The sequence below is a fragment of the Pristiophorus japonicus genome, chromosome 30, assembly GCF_044704955.1.
Source record: "Pristiophorus japonicus isolate sPriJap1 chromosome 30, sPriJap1.hap1, whole genome shotgun sequence".
Classification (NCBI taxonomy): domain Eukaryota; kingdom Metazoa; phylum Chordata; class Chondrichthyes; family Pristiophoridae; genus Pristiophorus; species Pristiophorus japonicus.
The window spans coordinates 7,796,084-7,814,391 of record NC_092006.1 but is presented as its reverse complement, the minus strand read 5'-3'; the positions used below and the strand labels follow the sequence as shown (position 1 = coordinate 7,814,391).

Sequence of the window (18,308 nt, the reverse complement as noted above, 5' to 3'; positions counted from 1 at the left end):
TTCTGGTCTCTAAAAAGGATATAGAGGCACTGGTGAGGGTTCAAAAAAGATTGGCCAGAATGATACCAGAACTGAGTGGTTATAACTGTCGGGGCTCGTTTTCTCTAGAAAAGAGAAGGCTGAGGGGTGACCTGATAGAGGTCTTTAAGGGTTTGATAGGGTAGACGTAGAGAGAATGTTTCCACTTGTGGAGAAGACCAGAACTAGGGGCCATCAATATCAGACAGTCACTAAGAAACCCAATGGGGAATTCAGGAGAAACTTCTTTACCCAGAGAGGGGTGAGAATTTGGAACTCACTGCCACAGGGAGCGGTTGAGGCGAATAGTATCGATGCATTTCTGGGGAGGCTGAATAAACACATGGGGGAGAAAGGAATAGAAGGATATGGGGATGGGGCGAGTGGGAGGGGGCTGGTGTGGAGCATAAACCCCAGCACGGAACGATGGGGCCCAATGGCCTGTTTCTGTGCTGTACATCCCGTGTAAGACATTCAATGTGGAACAATGGAGTGAACAAACTACAGTGATGCTGCTTTCACAACTGTAGAGCTGGAGGAAATAATGGAATGGGACAGGTGGATTGGGTGCTGTGAGTTGCCCAGCATGGGTGTGCTGTTCATTCTGTTAATGTTCCGAGCTGCACGCAAAACACTCGACAAGCTGAAGGGGCATCCGGTCGCCAGACTGCTGCTGCACAGACGCGGCGCCCCTGCTCACGTCCCCGATCGTTGTTAGCGGGGCGTGCCGCCATCACTGCGTTGCTGGGTTTACACATTGTGGCGCCCTGCTCACGGCCTCGGTCGTTGTTAGCGGGGCATGCCACCGTCACTGCGTTGCTGGGTTTACACATTGTGGCGCCCCTGCTCACGGCCTCGGTCGTTGTTAGCGGGGCATGCCACCGTCACTGCGTTGCTGGGTTTACACATTGTGGCGCCCTGCTCACGGCCTCGGTCGTTGTTAGCGGGGCGTGCCGCCATCACTGCGTTGCTGGGTTTACACATTGTGGCGCCCTGCTCACGGCCTCGGTCGTTGTTAGCGGGGCGTGCCGCCATCACTGCGTTGCTGGGTTTACACATTGTGGTGCCCTGCTCACGGCCTCGGTCGTTGTTAGCGGGGCGTGCTGCCATCACTGCGTTGCTGGGTTTACACGCAGCTGGAGGAGCCGGGCGGACCTGCCCCACGTGGTGTTGCCCCGAGATTTCTCTCATTTTGAATGTTGCCGGCACGCGACTGCGATTTCCGATTCTCTTGGTCGCGTTTTCAGCAACGGAGTCCGGATGTGCGTTCCGCGGATTCAAAGTCGTGGTCCTTACACGTTACCTCCGCAGTTGCTGCAAGTTGTGGGGGGGGCACTAGAGTCGCGGTTATGTTACTGCACCAGTGATCCAGAGGCCCGAGGTCACATCCCACCACAACAGCTGGACAATATAAATTCAAAGTATCAGTCGATAGAAAGTGCAAATTATCATATTCCAGTTCGGGCTGGGCGTACTCAGCTGTCGGTGTCAGCTGCGGCTCAATGGGCAGCACACTCGCGGCTCAGTGGGCAGCACACTCGCATCTCAGTCAGTAGGTCGTGAGTTCGAGTCCCGCTTCGGGGATTTGAGCACAAAACAATCTTCGCTGACACTCCAAGTGCAGGGCCACGCTGTCGGAGGGGCAGTACTGAGGGAGCACCGCACCGTCGGAGTGGAGTTACTGAGGGAGCGCTGTACTGCGCTGTTGGAGGGGCGGTACTAAGGGAGCGCCGTACTGCGCTGTCGGAGGGGCGATACTGAGGGAGCGCCGTACTGAGGGAGCACCACACTGTCTCAAAAAAACAGATCATCTGGTCATCACCACATTGCTGTGTGTGGGAGCTTGCTGTGTGCAAATTGGTTGCCCCGTTTAGTACATTACAACAGTGACCACACTCCAAATGTACTTCATTGGCTGTAAAGCGCTTTGAGATGTCCAGTGGTTGTGAAAGGCGCTATATAAATCCAAGTCTTTTACTCCTAAATTTAAAAAGGTGAGCCTATACGTGTTGTGAAAATGAATCAATTTTTAATCATCAGATGTTGACGGTATGGATCTCATTTGGTGCCTCTTTTTATATATAAAATAAAGTGGTGCAAGATTCAGAGTTGTCTCGTTCAAAAATGATGATGAGCACCGTGGGGGGGTGGGGGAGGACGGGGGCGGGGCGGAATCAAAGCCCAATCGTTTCACTCAAAGCAAACTAGGCTATTTGCAAAGTGATATATTTTGGTCGGAAGAATGAGGAGATCAATATAAAGTAAAGGGTACAATTCTAAAGTGGCTGCATGAACAGAGACCTGGGGGTGTGTGGGCACAAATCGTTGAAGCTGGCCGGGCAGGTTGAGAAAGCGGTTTAAAAAAGCTTACGGAATTCTGGGTTCGTGCATGGAGTACAAAAGCGTGGAAGTTATGATGAACCTGTATAAAACGTTGGTCCGACCTCCACTGGAGTACTGTGTCCAATTCTGGGCACCGCACTTTAGGAAGGATGTGAAGGCCTTCGAGAGGGTGCAGAAAAGATTGACAAGAATGGTTCCATGGATGAGGGACTTCAGTTACGCAGAGAGACTGGAGAAGCTGGGGTTGTTCTCCTTGGAGCAGAGAAGGCTGAGAGGAGATTTGATCGAGGTGTTCAAAATCGCAAGGGGTCCGGACAGAGTAGAGAAAGAGAGAAACTGTTCCCATTGGTGGAAGGGTGGAGAACCAGAGGACACAGATTTAAGGCGATCGGCAGAAAGGCGACACGAGGGAAAACATTTTTACGCAGCGAGTGGTTAGGATCTGGAATGCGCTGACGGAGAGGGTGGTGGAGGCTGACTCAATCGTGGCTTTCAAAAGGGGAATTGGATAAGGACCCGAGGGTAAAAATTTTGCTGGAGCTTGCGTTGCTTATTGGGCCTGTCGCCTTCTTTTCAGGCTTCTGCCAACATGGCCGACACGGACCTTTTCATGGAGTGCGAGGAAGAGGAGCTGGAACCCTGGCAGCTGATCGAAGACGACGTGGTGGACGACACCGGCGGCGGGATGTTGCTCACGGCAGCCAACAACGTCAACACAGGTAACTGACGGAGAAGCAACGCCGTCGCCGCGGTTACCGGTCCCGCCTTGCCTCAGTTGCGGCGGCAGCAGAGCTGTAAACGCCTTCAGGAAATGGAGCCCTGGCTCCCAATCCCGGATTACTATGTGTTCCCCGCTGCCCCCCCAACCCCCCCGGTATAAAGTGCTTATGGACAGGCATCAGCTGTAGTGGTCAAGCAGCCTCCTGCCCATCACTGTCTTGCGCTTGGGCGAGGTACCCGAGGGTGGCCTGCTCACCAGAGCCACACACCGTTTTTATTGTCTTGGGGATGACGCCTCAGCCGAGGACCAAGATGTCCCACACGATTTACCCCCGCCCCCCCTAACCCGCACTGCCCAATGTTTGGGAATCGTAAAATGCAGTTGACTTCCAACATTGGCGGGAAAATCTGTTCATTCAGCAACATCAGAAATAGGAGCAGGAGTTGGCCATTCGGCCCCTCGAGCCTGCTCCGCCATTCAATAAGGTCATGGCTGATCTTGTACCTCAGCTCCACTTTCCTGTCTGATCCCGCAAATCCCAACAATCAGTCTTAAAGATGCACAACGACTGAGCCTCCACAGCCCTCTGGGGTAGAGAATTCCAAAGATTCACCACTCTCCGAGTGATCAAATCAACCGCATCTCCGCCCTAAATGGCCTTATCCTGAGACTATGCCCACTAGTCTAGACTCTCCAGCCAGGGGAAACAACCTCCCATTTAGGAAGTGGGATAGGCTTTCCTCTTGTAGCATTCAAACCTTTCAAACCCTGCTGCTCATGGCACACTCGTAGGAGCAGGAGTCGGCCATTCAGTCCCTCGAGCCTGTTCCGCCATTTAATAAGATCACGGCTGATCAGTGACCTAACTCCATCTACCTGCCTTTGACCCATATCCCTTAATACCTTGGTTAACAAATATCCGTCAACCTCCGATTTAAAATTAACAATTGATCTAGCATCAATTGCCATTTGCAGAAGAGATTTCCAAACTTCTACCGCTCTTTGCGTGCAAAAGTATTTCCCAACTTTACCCCTGAAAGGCCTGGCTCTAATTTTTAGACTGTGCTCCCCCCCCCCCCCCGTTACATATGGTATCTACGCTCCCCAAGGGCTCTCGCAAGTAGCGACGTTTCCCCCCCTCTCCCTTTATACAGCGCCTTTCACGTAGTGAAAAGTCCCAAGGCCCTTCACAGGAGTATCATGAGATTGAAAAATTTGACACCGAGCCACACAAGGCGAAATTAAGGCAGGTGACAGAGGTCGGTTTTAAGGAGCGTCTTAAAGAAGAGAGAGGCGGAGAGGTTTAGGGAGAGAGTTCCAGAGTTTGGAGCCCAGACAGCTGAAGGCACGGCCACCAATGGTGGAGCGATTATAATCAGGGATGCTTGAGGGCAGAATTAGAGGAGCGTAGAGATCTCGGAGGGGGGTTGTGAGATAGGAATAGTTGAAACAAAATGCGGTGAGCACAGAAATAACAGCTAGGACCTCCCGGAGGCCGGTGGGCCATTTCTCCCACGCGTACTAGCGATCATGACTGGTAATTTTTGAAAGGGCATGTGTTTTCTCCGCTCCCTCAAGGTTTGAAGCCTCGGTTTGCTCCTGCAAACGTCGCCGATCTCCAGAACAATGAAGTTGGAAAAAAGGCACTGCTGACTGTCCTATCCTCCAACAACAACGGTGAGTTAAGGAACCATTTGCAAAAATCTTTCTGGGTTTAGTCGAGAATGTTTGTTCCCTCCCTTTAGAATTTAAGAATTAGGAGCAGGAGTAGGCCATTCGGCACTTTGAGCCATTGTTCCAAGTCAGGATGATGTGTGAGGTAGCGTCGCGCTGTCGGAGGGGCAGTACTGAGGGAGTGCCGCACTGTCGGAGGGGCAGTACTGAGGAAGCGCTGTACTGCGTTGTCAGAGGGGCAGTACTGACGGAAGGCCGCACTGTCGGAGAGGCAGTACTGAGGGAGCGCCACACTGTCGAAGGGGTAGTACTGAGGGAGCGTCGGAGCGACGGTACTGAGGGAATGCCGCACTGTCGGAGGGGCAGAACTGAGGGAGCGCCGTACTGCGCTGTCGGAGGGGCAGTGCTGAGGGAGCGACGCGCTGTCGGAGGGGCAATGCTGAGGGAGCGCCGCGCTTTCGGAGGGGCGGTGCTGAGGGAGCGCCGCACTGTCGGACAGGCGGTACTGAGGGAGCGCCGTGCAGTTGGAGGGGCAGTACTGAGGGAGCGCTACACTGTTGGAGTGCGGCACTCCCTCAGTACTGCGTTGGGAGTATCGGCCTGGATTATGGGCTCAAGTCTCCGGAGTTAATGTCATTGCTATTTGTGACATTCCTGTGTGCAAGATACTGTGCTTGAAAAGTAACTATTTGAGCTTTGGGATGCCGTGAGCTCTTGAAATGGCGCTAGATAAATGCAAGTTCTTTTTCTTTCACTGTGGTTGGTGCATTCATGGTGGTACAAGATTTATAATTTATTTTACAAAGTTACAAAAAATTAGCATGCAACAAAAGGCTGGAGTTGGAGTGTGTATGAGTATGTGTGAGTGCCGTCGATCGCAACGAGAAGCAGGCCGCCTATTCAGCGGAGGAGGGTCACCCAGAACTGTCGTCACATTGCAGTGGTACTGTGCTGAACCTCTCCAACGAATTGGTCGGTTATCGAGAACCTTGAATATGCTGGTTAATTCGCTGCCCATCCAGTGCTCACGGCCATTCCTTCCTTCCAGCAGGAGGCGCTCTGATGAACTCTGGCGGTCAACCCTTGCTGGTAGCACAGAGCCCCACTGGTCTGGGCTCACCAATGACTGTGTCGTCCATGTACCAGCCCACCACCGTGCAAGTGCTGCAGGATCCAAAGACGGGAGCCACCAGCACTGTGTCGGGGCAGCCTATCTTAATCACCACTCAAGTAAGTAAAGATATCGTCTTCTAGCGTCCCTCATGTATCACCCGGGAGAATTCTGGGGTGGGGGCCACCTCATGACAGATGGTTCGTCTTTCACAATATGTTAACTTGTAAGATGGCACCAAAGCCAAGGTTAGATACAGAGTAAAGCTCCCTCAACACTGTCCCATCAAACACTCCCAGGGCAGGTACAGCACGGGGTTAGATACCTTGCGAGACTCTAAAGGCTGACCTCGAATCAATGCGGTGCGAAGGGGTTGACTGGAAGCCAGAAAGTTTCCCACTGGAAGGGGGTAGGAATTAGAGGGATAGTTGCCTTATGGGTGCATTTATCTACTTTGAAGTAGCTCGTTTTAGTGCTGTGTTGTTGCAGAATTCTGCCATGCTCAAATGCTCGGCTTCTGCACCTCCTGAGCTTAGGTACAGGGAGATTACACTGATCATCTGGGTATTTGTTCTTTATTCTTGGGCTGTGTTGAGTCGGGCAGTGCAATGTTCATTGCCCATTCCAAGTTGTCCCGAGACGTTGGCGATGAACCTTCTTGCATCATTGCTATCCTTGTAGGAATGGTGCTTCTATAAGATTGGATAGGCTGGGGTTGTTTAATTTGCAACAGAGGAAGCTGCCACGTTTCCCATATTATGGGCCCAAGTTTTGGCTGTCCCGCAGAACAGTGCACCTCCGAGAGGCCCGCCTATTTTGTAGAATTAAAAGCGCGCCTAAAACTTGCCTCGCAATTCTCCGTGTTCAGCAGGCCTGTGTAGCAGTGGGCGCAGCGCAGCACAAGCAGCTGGGGGCGGAGCTACAGCCCTGCGCCGAATCGAGAGCCAGCAGCTGCGCGCGTGCGCAGTGGAGTCTGCGCGCGAGCGCAGCGCGTCCTGTCTCCGGGCGACGCCTATCCCTGGCCGAAGGGACGCCGCGATGTTCGCTGCCCCATCCCGGGCCGTGTGGCCTGCCTGCCTCACCGTCCCTCGCCTCGCCGCTGCCCGACCTCGGGCCTCGCCTCGTCGCCACTGCCCTTACCTCCAGGCCTCCTCGCCGGCCCGCCCGAACACCACCTCCGCGATGGGGCAGCCCGACCAGCTCTTCGGCAGGCCCCACTCACCCACCTCCTTGGCAGGCAGGGCTGCGTGTGCTGTTGGAGGGCTCCCGGTGCTCCCGAATGGATAGATGCTGCAGTCATAATTTTTTATTTACTGATTTATTGATTATTTTTTATTTATTGATTGTTTGATTTATTTTTCATTTATTATTAATGATGGCTCGCTTTTGCTAAAAGTGAAGTGCTTATAACTTTGGAAAATTCCCTAACTTCCCGCCCCCTCTCCCCCCCCCCAAATCTCTGGCTACCTGCGCCTAATTTCTAAAGTGTACGCAAGGTTTTTCTGAGTGTACAAAAGTCAACACTCCGTTCTAAGTTAGCTTGGAGTAACGTTTCGCTGCCAAAACTTGCAAAACAGGCGTAGGTGGCTGGTAACGCCCTCTTTTGGGGAAAAAAAAACTGAACTAAAACATAGAAACATAGAAAATAGGTGCAGGAGTAGGCCATTCAGCCCTTCTAGCCTGCACCGCCATTCAATGAGTTCATGGCTGAACATGAAACTTCAGTACCCCCTTCCTGCTTTCTCGCCATAACCCTTGATCCCCCGAAAATGAAACTAAACTAACTCACTTAAACGGGAGTAAACTAAATGACGAGAATTGCGATTTCTAAGATATTCCAAATTAAACTAGTTACTCCAAAAAAAAATAGGAGCAACTCCAGCCGAAACTTGGGCCCGTACAACTTTGACCACACTCCAAAAGTATTTAATTGACTGGAATGCGCTTTGAGACGTCTGTGTGGTGGTTGTGAAAGGCGCTATATAAATGCAAGTCTTTAAAGAATTTGCAACCCTGCATTATTGGCGCCACTGGCTTTAAATCTGTGAGAAACTTTTTTTTTCTGCAGTGAGAGAGAGAGAAGACCTTAGGGAGGGTGCAGAAAAGATTTACGAGAATGATTCCAGGGTTGAGCGACTTTAATTGCGTGGATAGACTGGAGAAGTTGGGGTGGTTCTTCTTGGAGCAGAGAAGGTTGAGAGGAGATTTGATCGGGGGATTCAAAATCATGAGGGGTCTGGACAGAGTAGATAAGAGAGAAACTGTTCCCATTGGTGGAAGGGTCGAGAATCAAAGGACACAGCTTTAAGGTGATTGGCAGAAGAACCAAAGATGATGCGAGGGAAAATATTTATGCCGAGTGGTGAGGATCTGGAATGCGCTGCCTGAAAGGGTGGTGACGGCAGACTCGTGGCTTAGTAGAATAATTAATAAAATTAATAATTAATCAAACTCAGCAGCCCGTGTACTAACCTGCACCAAGTCAAGATCATCCATCATCCCTGTGCTCGCTGACCTACATTGGCTCCCAGTTAAACAACGCCTCGATTTCAAAATTCTCATCCTTGTTTACAAATCACTCCATAGCCTTACCCCTCCTTGTCTCGGTAATCTTTTTCAGCCTCACAATCCCACAAGATGTCCCCGCTCCTCAAATTCTGGCCTCTTGAGCATCCCTCATTATAACTGCTCAACCATTGGTGGCCGTGCCTTCAGCTGCCTGGGCCCCAAGCTCTGGAACTCCCTCCCTAAACCTCTCCGCCCCTCTACCTTTCTTTCCTCCTTGAAGACGCTCGTTAAAACCTACCTCTTTAAACAAGCTTTTGATCATGCGCCTTAATTTCCTCTGTGGTCGGTGTCAAATTGATCTGTGTCTGTAACACTGTTGTGAAGCACCTTGGGACGTTTTACTACGTTAAAGGCGCTTTATAAATAAAAGTTATTATTAATAAAGGGAGTTGGATAAATACCTGAAGGAACGAATTGGCAGGGCTACGGGGAAAGGGCGGGGAAGTGGGACTGGCTGAAGTGCTCTTGCAGAGAGCCGGCATGGGCTCGACAGGTCAAATGGCGGCCTGTGCTGTAACCGTTCTACGATTTTCCCGACCGTATGGTTTTTTTTTCCCCCCTCGCTGTAGAGGTTATTGACGTTATGTTCCCTTTCTTCTCCCCCTAGGGTTTCACCGTGAAAGACCTGAGGTCTGTACAGAATCCGGTGGGGATCGTGCTCAACGTACAGGGTGGTCCGGGAACCGCCCCGTACCAAACGAAACCCCTGACCTTGGTGCCAGGTATGTGGAGCAATGGACCAGGTAGGTCATGGAATGAACTATCGATGCATGCCTGCCATTTTCAATCCCGCATCAATCCCCAGCGTAATCGGGGGCCACTGCAGTAAATCCTGATGTACGAACGTCTGGATTGTAAGCGACGGTTCACATTGAGGTGTGATGCCGTCCACAGTAACGCCTTCAATTGTTTCCCGCTTTAAAATCCATCACAAAAAGCCTCGGGATTTGGTGACCCAGCTCTTGTGAGCATCTGCCTGGTTTTGCCCTCCCGACCCCCTTGCTGCCAGCGACAATACCCGGTTCCGGCTTATAGCCCACCCCACTCCAACCCCCATCCAGCCAGCAAAGGTTGACCACTCATGATTAGCAGTGGGAGTGCGTGCGCGCGCGCGCGCGCGAGAGGGAGGGTGCGCGCGAGAGGGAGGGTGCGCGCGAGAGGGAGGGTGCGCGCGCGCGCGAGAGGGAGGGTGCGCGCGCGTGCGTGGGGGGGGGGGGGGCGGTGCACAGACGTTAGGGGGAGGCCTGTGACACTCCCCATAGTCGAATAACTCCCTACCTCCACTGTTGCGGCTCACGCGTTGAAGCTTGGCACCTAACTCTGTTCACCCATCACCCCCTGTGCTCGCTGACTTACATTGGCTCCCGGTTAAGCAACGCCTCGATTTCAAAATTCTCATTCTTGTTTAGAAATCCCTCCATGGCCCTCGTCCCTCCCTATCTCTGTAACCTCCTCAAGCCCCACGACCCCCGAGATGTCTGCGCTCCTCTAATTCTGCCCTCCTCAATCATCCCTGATTATAATCGCTCCATTGGTGACCATGCCTTCTGTTGCCTGGGCCCCAAGCTCTGGAACTCCCTCCCTTAAACCTCTCCGCCTCTCTCTCTCTCTCTCTCTCTCTCTAAGACGCTCCTTAAAACCAACCAAGCTTTTGGTCGCCTGTTCCTAATATCTTCTTATGTGGCTCGGTGTCACATTTTTTTGTGTGGTGTCACTCCTCTGAAGAGCCTTGGGACGTTGAAAGCGCTATATAAATGCAAGTTGTTGTTGTAAGGGAGACTGTAGCCCTGTGACAGTAGGTGGGTGAAAGGCTGCTCTATGTGCTGGTGCGAGTGGCTCCCAATGTCTGACTCCTCCCCTCCCATGGCTGTGACGGCCTCGAGACAAACCTGCCAGTTTCTCTCAGGCAGCTCGGATCTCCCGTTTTTTTTCCTGCACCCATTCTCCCCGACTGCCGACGTCGACCAATCCACGCCAAGGCTCGCACCTTCAGGAGCTCTCTTCGACAGCTCCTGCCAAACCCGCAACCTCCACCGCCAAGAGGGACAAGGGCAGCAGGCGCATGGGAACACCACCCCCTCCACGTTCCCCTCCGAGTCACACACACCATCCCGACTTAGAAATATATCGGCCGTTCTTTCATCGTCACTGGGACAATCCCGGAACTCCCTCCCTAACAGCATTGTGGGAGCATCTTCACCATACGGGACTGCAGCAGTTCAAGAAGGCGGCTCACCACCACCATCTCAAGGGGCGATTAGGGATGGGCAATAAATGCCGGCCTTGCCAGCGACGCCCACAACCCGAGAACTAATTTTTTTAAAAGGCAGGCAGCACATCACAAACAATTAGAATGCAACAAAGCCAATGCTCCTGACTCTCCCAATAAATGCTTTGAGGTCTGCAGGGAGAAAATTAAGTTGCATAGTAGCAAACTTGCTTGCAATATCGTTGGCTCCCCTTTCCCCCCCCCCCCCCTTTAAAACATGCTCTTCTTTCATTTCCTCGCCTGTCCTCTCCTCCAGTCCTCTCTCTCGCCGATCTATCGGGCTGTCTTGGCATACTGCACTCAAATGACCATTATTAACGTCGGAGCCTTTCCGCTAAAGTTTTGGCGTGCTATTCGACTGCTCGTGGCATCGCTACCCGTCTCACCCCCCTCCCAGTGCCCATGCGAGCACATTTGTCAGTGGTCACGAGTGGTAACCTTTGCAATTGTTGTCCCCTCCCAACGCAAGGGTGCTCTCACTGATTTAAGAACATAAGAAATAGGAGCAGGAGTCGGCCATTTGGCTCCTCGAACCTGCTCCGCCATTTAATACGATCATGGCTGAACTGATCTTGGCCTCAACTCCACTTCCCCGCCCGCTCCCCATAACCCTTTACTCCCTTATCGCTCAAAAATCTGTCTATCTCCACCTTAAATATATTCAATGTCCCAGCCTCCACAGCTCTCTGGGGAAGAGAATTCCACAGATTTACAACCCTCAGAGAGAAGAAATTCCTCCTCATCTCAGTTTTAAATGGGCGGCCCCTTATTTTAAGATTATGCCCCCTAGTTCTAGTCTTCCCCCATCAGTCGAAACATCCTCTCTGCATCCACCTTGTCGAGTCTCCTCATAATCTTATACGTTTCGATAAGATCACCTGAATTCCAATGAGTAGAGGCCCAATCTACTCAACCTTTCCTCATAAGTCAACCCCCTCATCCCCGGGATCAACCGAGTGAACCTTCTCTGAACTGCCCCCAAAGCAAGTATATCCTTTCGTAAATATGGAAACCAAAACTGCACGCAGTACTCCAGGTGTGGCCTCACCAATACCCTGTATAACTGTAGCAAGACTTCCCTGCTTTTATACTCCATCCCCTTTGCAATAAAGGCCAAGGTGTTTGCCAGATGCTTACAAGTCAGTGCTGACTCTTTTTCCCCCCCTCCCCTCCCGAGGCTTTTTGTGAACTTTGGGTGGGAGGTGGGTAAAGTATTGAGGTTTTATTTTCTGTGCAGTGTATATATATAGATTTAAAACACTTTAATTGTAATTGGAGAGTGGTCCCGAGGCCAGGTTGTGTGGTTGCGAGCGAGCCATTGCTGTTGTCTTCGTTGGGCTGATTGGATCGTGCGGCGGCATTGCTACCTGTCTTTATATCCGTAGCGTATCTCCCCTGGTGTTGCTCAGAGGTCTCGGCAAGGGGAGGGGAGGGGAGAGGAGCAGCAGAAAGGAGTAGGAGGTGTGGTGGGTGGATACGGAATCCTCTTGTCGGTGTGCGATCTAGAGCAGCGATAGAGAGCCCCCCCCCCCCACCACCACCACTGGGCAGCAAATGGCCTCAAAACTGACCAGCATCGAAGCACTGACCACACTCGACCAGCTCCGCTGGGCAGGGCCACATTGTCCGCATGCCCCCGACGCGAGACTCCCAAAGCGAGCGCTCCACTCGGAGCTCCTTCACGGCAAACGAGCCAAAGGTGGGCAGAGGAAACGTTACAAGGGACCACCCTCAAAGCCTCCCTGATAAAGTGCAACATCCCCCACCGACACCTGGGAGTCCCTGGCCAAAGACCAGTCCGCCCTAAGTGGAAGAAGTGCATCCGGGAGGGCGCTGAGCACCTCGAGTCTCGTCGCCGAGAGCGTGCAGAAACCAAGCGCAGGCAGCGGAAGGAGCGTGCGGCAAACCAGTCCCACCCTCCCCTTCCCTCAACCACTGTCTGTCCCACCTGTGACAGGGACTGTGGCTCCCGTATTGGACTGTTCAGCCACCTAAGGACTCATTTTAAGAGTGGAAGCAAGTCTTCCTCGATTCCGAGGCACTGCCTATGATGATGATGATGATGGGTTCGGGAAAGTACCGTGCCCCCCTCCCTGCCCGGGTTTGTCCGTCTAGGAAAAGCTGGTGCCTGGAGGGTTGGATCTTGGTGGGTGGGGGGGCGGGAAGGGGGGGGGGGAAAAAAGAGTCCTGGTTCAGTTAGGGGCTCCTTGGGTTGAGCTTGCTAGCAGAGGCTGGGTCGGTGGCCAGCGAGCGTCAACAGATTGGGTGACTAGTTTCGACTTTTACAGCTGCCGCCGCCGCCCCCTGGAGTTTACTTTTGGAGTGCGCAGCCCCCGTAACGGGCTACCCAGCCCATTCACCATTCCGCACATTGTGTAAAGCCGCTGACCCGACCTCCGGATTGGACGGGGACATTGGCTGTCGTCGCTGTGAAAAGCAACGAGTCCCTCCCCTTTTCCCCCCGGACTTCATTTCTGCCCAAGCTCCACCTTCCTCGTTCCAACAGCGGCAGACTCCCCCTCTGCAAATCGCCACAGCCCGGCAAAGACCACGTGCTGGGTGCCAGCCTCCCTCGGTCTCGTCGTGGCTTCGGCTCACCGTTTTCGAACCGGCGCGCGTGGAGACCCAACGCGCGAGCCCGTACGGCGGGAACGGGATCGCCGTCCCCCTTCAACGTGGCGCGGTTGGCTGCCCGGGACAGCGGCTTCTCCCATCTGTCCTCGAGCGTTCCGCGGCTCTGTAGCGCTGAATTTCCCCCCCCCCCCCCCACTCTCCCTAAGACCTCCCCGATAAGACAGCTAGGTCTAGACCTTATAAACTGAGTGATCGGGGCATGAGGAGAGGTAGGCGGACGATGTAATTTATCGAATGCAAGTTGTGTTATTTAAAAAAATGTTTGCTGTGCATCCCTCTCTTGCAGTTCATTCTCGCCATGCTTTTTGTTCTGTTATCATTTACCTGCTTACCTGCGGATCAGTTTTACTACATTTCTCGCGTAATGAAGACAGCTGGTCAGAAATCATTGTTTCTTATGGGGGGGACTCCCTGCTTCAGTTAGGGAACTTCCTCCGTTACTTGTGTACCTCCTAACCGGAATCTATTCATGACTGCCGGCCTTGTGTACGCACTTCAAAAACTTGCACGCTCGTTGTGTCCAATTGCTCCGTTTCTTTCAAGGGGGTTTTCAGTTTTTTTTTTAAAAGGGAAAAAAAACGGGGCTTTCAATTGATAAGTGCTTTGATTTGTACTTGGTTTAATTTGGTTCATTTGGTCCCGTCTGAGGCTCGGGTCAGCACGCCCCAAGCTCGCAGGGTCCTGTAGTGTAGTGTCGGGGCCACACCGAGGGAGGAAAGGAGAGAAATACAGACGGAGAGAGAGATATAGAATTCGAGGCAGAGCAGCAACGACAGCTTACATTTATACAGCTGCCTTTAACGTAGTAAAAATGTCCCAAGGCGCTTATCAAACAAAAATTGCCACATGAGATATTAGGGATAGGCGTCCAAAAGCTTGGTCAAAGAGGTCAGTTTTAAGGAGCGTCTTAAAGGAGGAGAGAGAGACGGGGAGGTTTAGGGAGGGAGTTCCAGAGCTTGGGGCCCAGGCGGCTGAAGGCATGGCCGCCGATGGTGGAGCGATGGAAATCGGGGGGATGCTCAAGAGGGCAGAATTGGAGGAGAGATTTAGTTGCGTGTTGTTCCTTGTGAGCCACAGCAAGAGAGATTAGCTAGTATACTGTCACAATATTAAAACTGTATTTGTATTATATTGCATGAGTGAGCTGTGTCTCTCAATATCTATATAGTGTTAATAACCTGATCATTAATGTGACTGTGTTCATCTTCGCACTATCCGAGGATCCCAATAACTGGTTCGTCCGTCATTTTTACGGTTCTAGTTGTGCAGTGTGGTCTATCATCATTGTCCTGTGAATATCGTATTACTATTTGAGGTGCTCGGGGTTGGCCTGACTCGCTCACGAGTGCGGGTCTGATTGCTGTTTCCGTGGGTGTGGGTCCTAGTCCCGAGAGATTGAGCACAGGAGGGAGGGAGGGCGGGGTGGGGGGGCGGTGACCCACAAGAAGGGGGGGCTTTCTGGCCCCAGTACGTGGCTCGAGCTTGGTGGTCTCCCACCAGGATTGGTTGGGGAGTGGGCAGTCCGGTCTTGGGGAAGGCAAATGGTATGTTGGCCTTAATTGCAAGAGGATTTGAGTACAGGAGCAAGGATGTCTTACTACAGTTATACAGGGCCTTGGTGAGACCGCACCTGGAGTACTGTGCACAGTTTGGGCCTCCTTACTGAAGGAAGGATATACTTGCCATAGAGGGAGTGCAGCGAAGGTTCACCAGACTGATTCCTGGGATGGTAGGACTGTCTTATGAGGAGAGATTTGGTCAACTAGGCCTGTATTCACTAAAGTTTAGAAGAATGAGAGGGGATCTCATTGAAAGGTATAAAATTCTGACGGGGTTGGACAGACTGGATGCGGGGAGGATGTTTCCCCGGGCTGGGGAGTCTAGAACAAGGGGTCACAGTCTCAGGATACGGGGTAGGAAATTTAGGACCGAGATGAGGAGAAATGTTTTCACTCCGAGGGAGGTGAACCTGTGGAATTCTCTACCACAGGAGGCTGTGGAGGCCAAGTCACTGAATATATTTAAGAGGGAGATAGATAGATTTCTAGACACAAAAGGCATCAAGGGGTACGGGGAGAATGCAGGAATATGGTGTTTGGATGGAGGATCAGCCATAATCATATTGAATGGTGATGCAGGCTCGAAGGGCCGAATGGCCTACTCCTGCACCTGTTTTCTACGTTTCTAATACCTCTGCTCCCAGGTCCCGGGTTGGGGAGGGGGAGGGCGGACCACAGTGGTTGAGTGGGTTGGGGGCGAGCAGTTGGTGGTTGTGAGAGCCGGAGAAAGAGGCTGTCTCCAGAGCCTGGGACGGAGCTGGGCAAGGAAGTGGTGGAGCAATGGGTGCAGGCTTGAGACTGCGGTGTAAGCCAAGGAGAGCAGCGGTGGGGGAGGGTTTAGGTGACAAGCTCAGGACTCTAGCGGATTGTTGCCGTTACTGTAATCAGAATACCGACAAATGCCCTTTCTGCCCCTCCCATCCTGTGCCTCGTTGCCAATCAGCTTTGTAGAATGTGATTGGTTCAATCTCAATTAATCGGCAACCACAAAAGTGACCGTTGGCATCCCCAAGACGTTGAAAAACTGCAAATCAATCAATAGATGTGGGGCTTAAGTTGAGCAATGGGACAAACGATGGCAAGTGAAGAGCGCCTTGGGCAATTTATTTTTATTATCCTGAAGCCTAACAAAAGGGCTTCGCTCGAAGGATTTAAATAGTTTTTTATTTTTGCACGCCATGCTGATAAATGTATTTTTTTCCCCCCAGTGCTATCCAAGGGAACCATTGGCACCGATTAATTTTCACATGGTGGGGACAGAGAGGACTAAAAATCAAATTCTGTCAGAACAGCACAGAAAAACTATTCTGCAAATATAATCGTTTTTCTTGATTACCAAAGTGAAATATTTTTTTCACGGGATATTCAGTAATATCTTGTTTTAGCTGCGATGCCCCAGGGTGGCAATTGGTAGCAAAACTACGAACCCTCTTAAACAATCTATTGGGCAGCAACTACATCAGGATTTAATAAAAGTTAAACATTTTACTACATGCTATATATATAAACAATCTTGCCTCTGTGCACCAAGCTTTGCTTCCTGTTCTCATGGTTTATCACACTGTTGTGTCCCCTTTCTCCCATTTTATGTTCCCCTGTCCACATTTTGAATGTAAACGTCACGCTTGAAATTGCACCCCACCGCCAGTGGTGGCGCTGCAATTCCTCCGCTTCGGGCCTCTCCGCCAAACTCCTCTGCTCCAAACAGTTCTGCTTCTCTGCTTCCCAAGCTGCCAAGAGTTTAGCCACTTGGCTGGAAATAATGTCAAGTTAACACAAACCAGGGCGGAATACGCGACTTTAAAATGGGGGCCCAGTTGGGCCTGTGTGCGCGAGCCAGTTGTCCCCTTGCTCACTAACCCTGCTTTGATCCATCATCACTTCCCCCAAGTGCAACACCACGGGAGAGCAACTCGTATATATTTTTTTTAAGATTTCTGGAGGATCCCGTAAATATGTTGATCACGTAGCTAGCGGTGCTGGGCGATAAATGGGCTTTCGGAGTATCTGTTTACAGAGCCCCTGATCCTCATTTGGGAGGCAAGAAATGTGCATCGAGCCAAAATAATTTTGTTTTGAACCAACTTAAAAAATTTTTTTTAATGAATTGAAATTGAACATCAATATTAACCTGTCAATGGGTTCAGCGAACGGGCCGGAAAATTCGATATGCAGGCGGACAGTGTCGGCAGGATAATAGTGCGTAGTCCTTTCCAGCCGCTCCTTCGTTGGTTCTTCACTGTCTCCTCGGCAAACGTGAGAGCGAATCACAAGTGAACTGCTGCGGGAAGCGAGGGAGATAAATTAACACTGGGTAAGGGTGGGGGAACCACTGCAGAAATGGAACAAAATTAGGGGCAGTTACAGCAGCGGTGGCAAATACGGTATAAAATGGTCTCCCTCCATTTGTACTGGGAAAAAGATCTCGCTGTCTGACGCTCTGGCTCTCGCGCTCAGGTTCTCTCTCTGGCTCTGTGCTCTCTGGCCCCTTCTCTCTCTCTCTCGCTCTGGCCCCCCCCTCTCTCTCTCTCTCTCTCTCTCTCTCTCTTTCTCTCTCGCTCTGGCCCCCTCTCTCTCTCTCTCTCTCTCTCTCTCGCTCTGGCCCCCCTCTCTCTCTCGCTCTGGCCTCCCTCTCTCTCTCGCTCTGGCCTCCCTCTCTCTCTCTCTGGCCCCCCCCCTCTCTCTCTCTCTCTCTCTCTCTCTCTCTCTCTCTCTCTCTCCCCCGCTCTTGCGCCCCCCCCCCCCCTCTCTCTCTCCCGCTCTGGCCTCCTCTCTCTCTCTCTCTCTCTCCCGTTCTGGCCCCCCTCGCGCTCTCTCTCTCTCTCTCTCTCTCTCTCTCTCCTGCTCTGGCCCCTTCTCCCGCTCTGGCCCCTCTCTCTCTCTCTCTCTCTCTCTCTCTCTCTCTCTCTCTCTCTCTCTCTCTCTCTCTCCCGCTCTGGCCCCCCTCTCTCTTTCTCTCTCTCTCTCTCTCTCTCTGGCCCCCCCCTCTCTCTCTCTCTCTCTCTCTCTCTCCGCTCTTGCGCCCCCCCCCCCCCCCCCCCCTCTCTCTCCCGCTCTGGCCCACCTCTCTCTCTCTCTCTCTCGCTCGCTCTGGCCTCTGTCTCTCTCTCTCGCTCGCTCTGGCCTCTGTCTCCCTCTCTCGCTTGCTCTGGCCCCCCTCTGTCTCTCGCTCGCTCTGGCCCCTCTCTCTCTCTTTCTCTCTCTCTCTCTCTCTCTCTCTCTCTCTCTCTCTCGTTCTGGCCCCCCCTCTCTCTCTCTCTCTCGTTCTGGCCCCCCCTCTCTCTCTCTCGATCTGGCCCCCCCTCCTCTCTCTCTCTCGTTCTGGCCCCCCCTCTCTCTCTCTCGCTCTGGCCCCCCTCTCTCTCTCTCTCTCTCTCTCTCGCTCTGCCCCCCTCTCTCTCTCTCTCTCTC

General features: G+C 52.3%; 1 protein-coding gene across 7 annotated transcripts in view; it reads left to right on the top strand.

The window, feature by feature from the left end:
* Positions 1 to 18,308, top strand: part of pogzb (pogo transposable element derived with ZNF domain b) — a 108,989-nt gene that overhangs the window by 17,523 nt on the left and 73,158 nt on the right. For 4 of the 7 annotated variants that reach the window (XM_070868613.1, XM_070868614.1, XM_070868611.1 and 1 more), the window contains exons 2-5: positions 2,939 to 3,080; positions 4,661 to 4,759; positions 5,805 to 5,986; positions 9,043 to 9,178. In XM_070868613.1, the coding sequence (XP_070724714.1) occupies positions 2,939 to 3,080; positions 4,661 to 4,759; positions 5,805 to 5,986; positions 9,043 to 9,178 (559 nt within the window). The remainder of the gene's footprint in view (positions 1 to 2,938; positions 3,081 to 4,660; positions 4,760 to 5,804; positions 5,987 to 9,042; positions 9,179 to 18,308) is intronic. The other 3 variants (XM_070868617.1, XM_070868616.1, XM_070868612.1) reach the window with 2 other exon arrangements.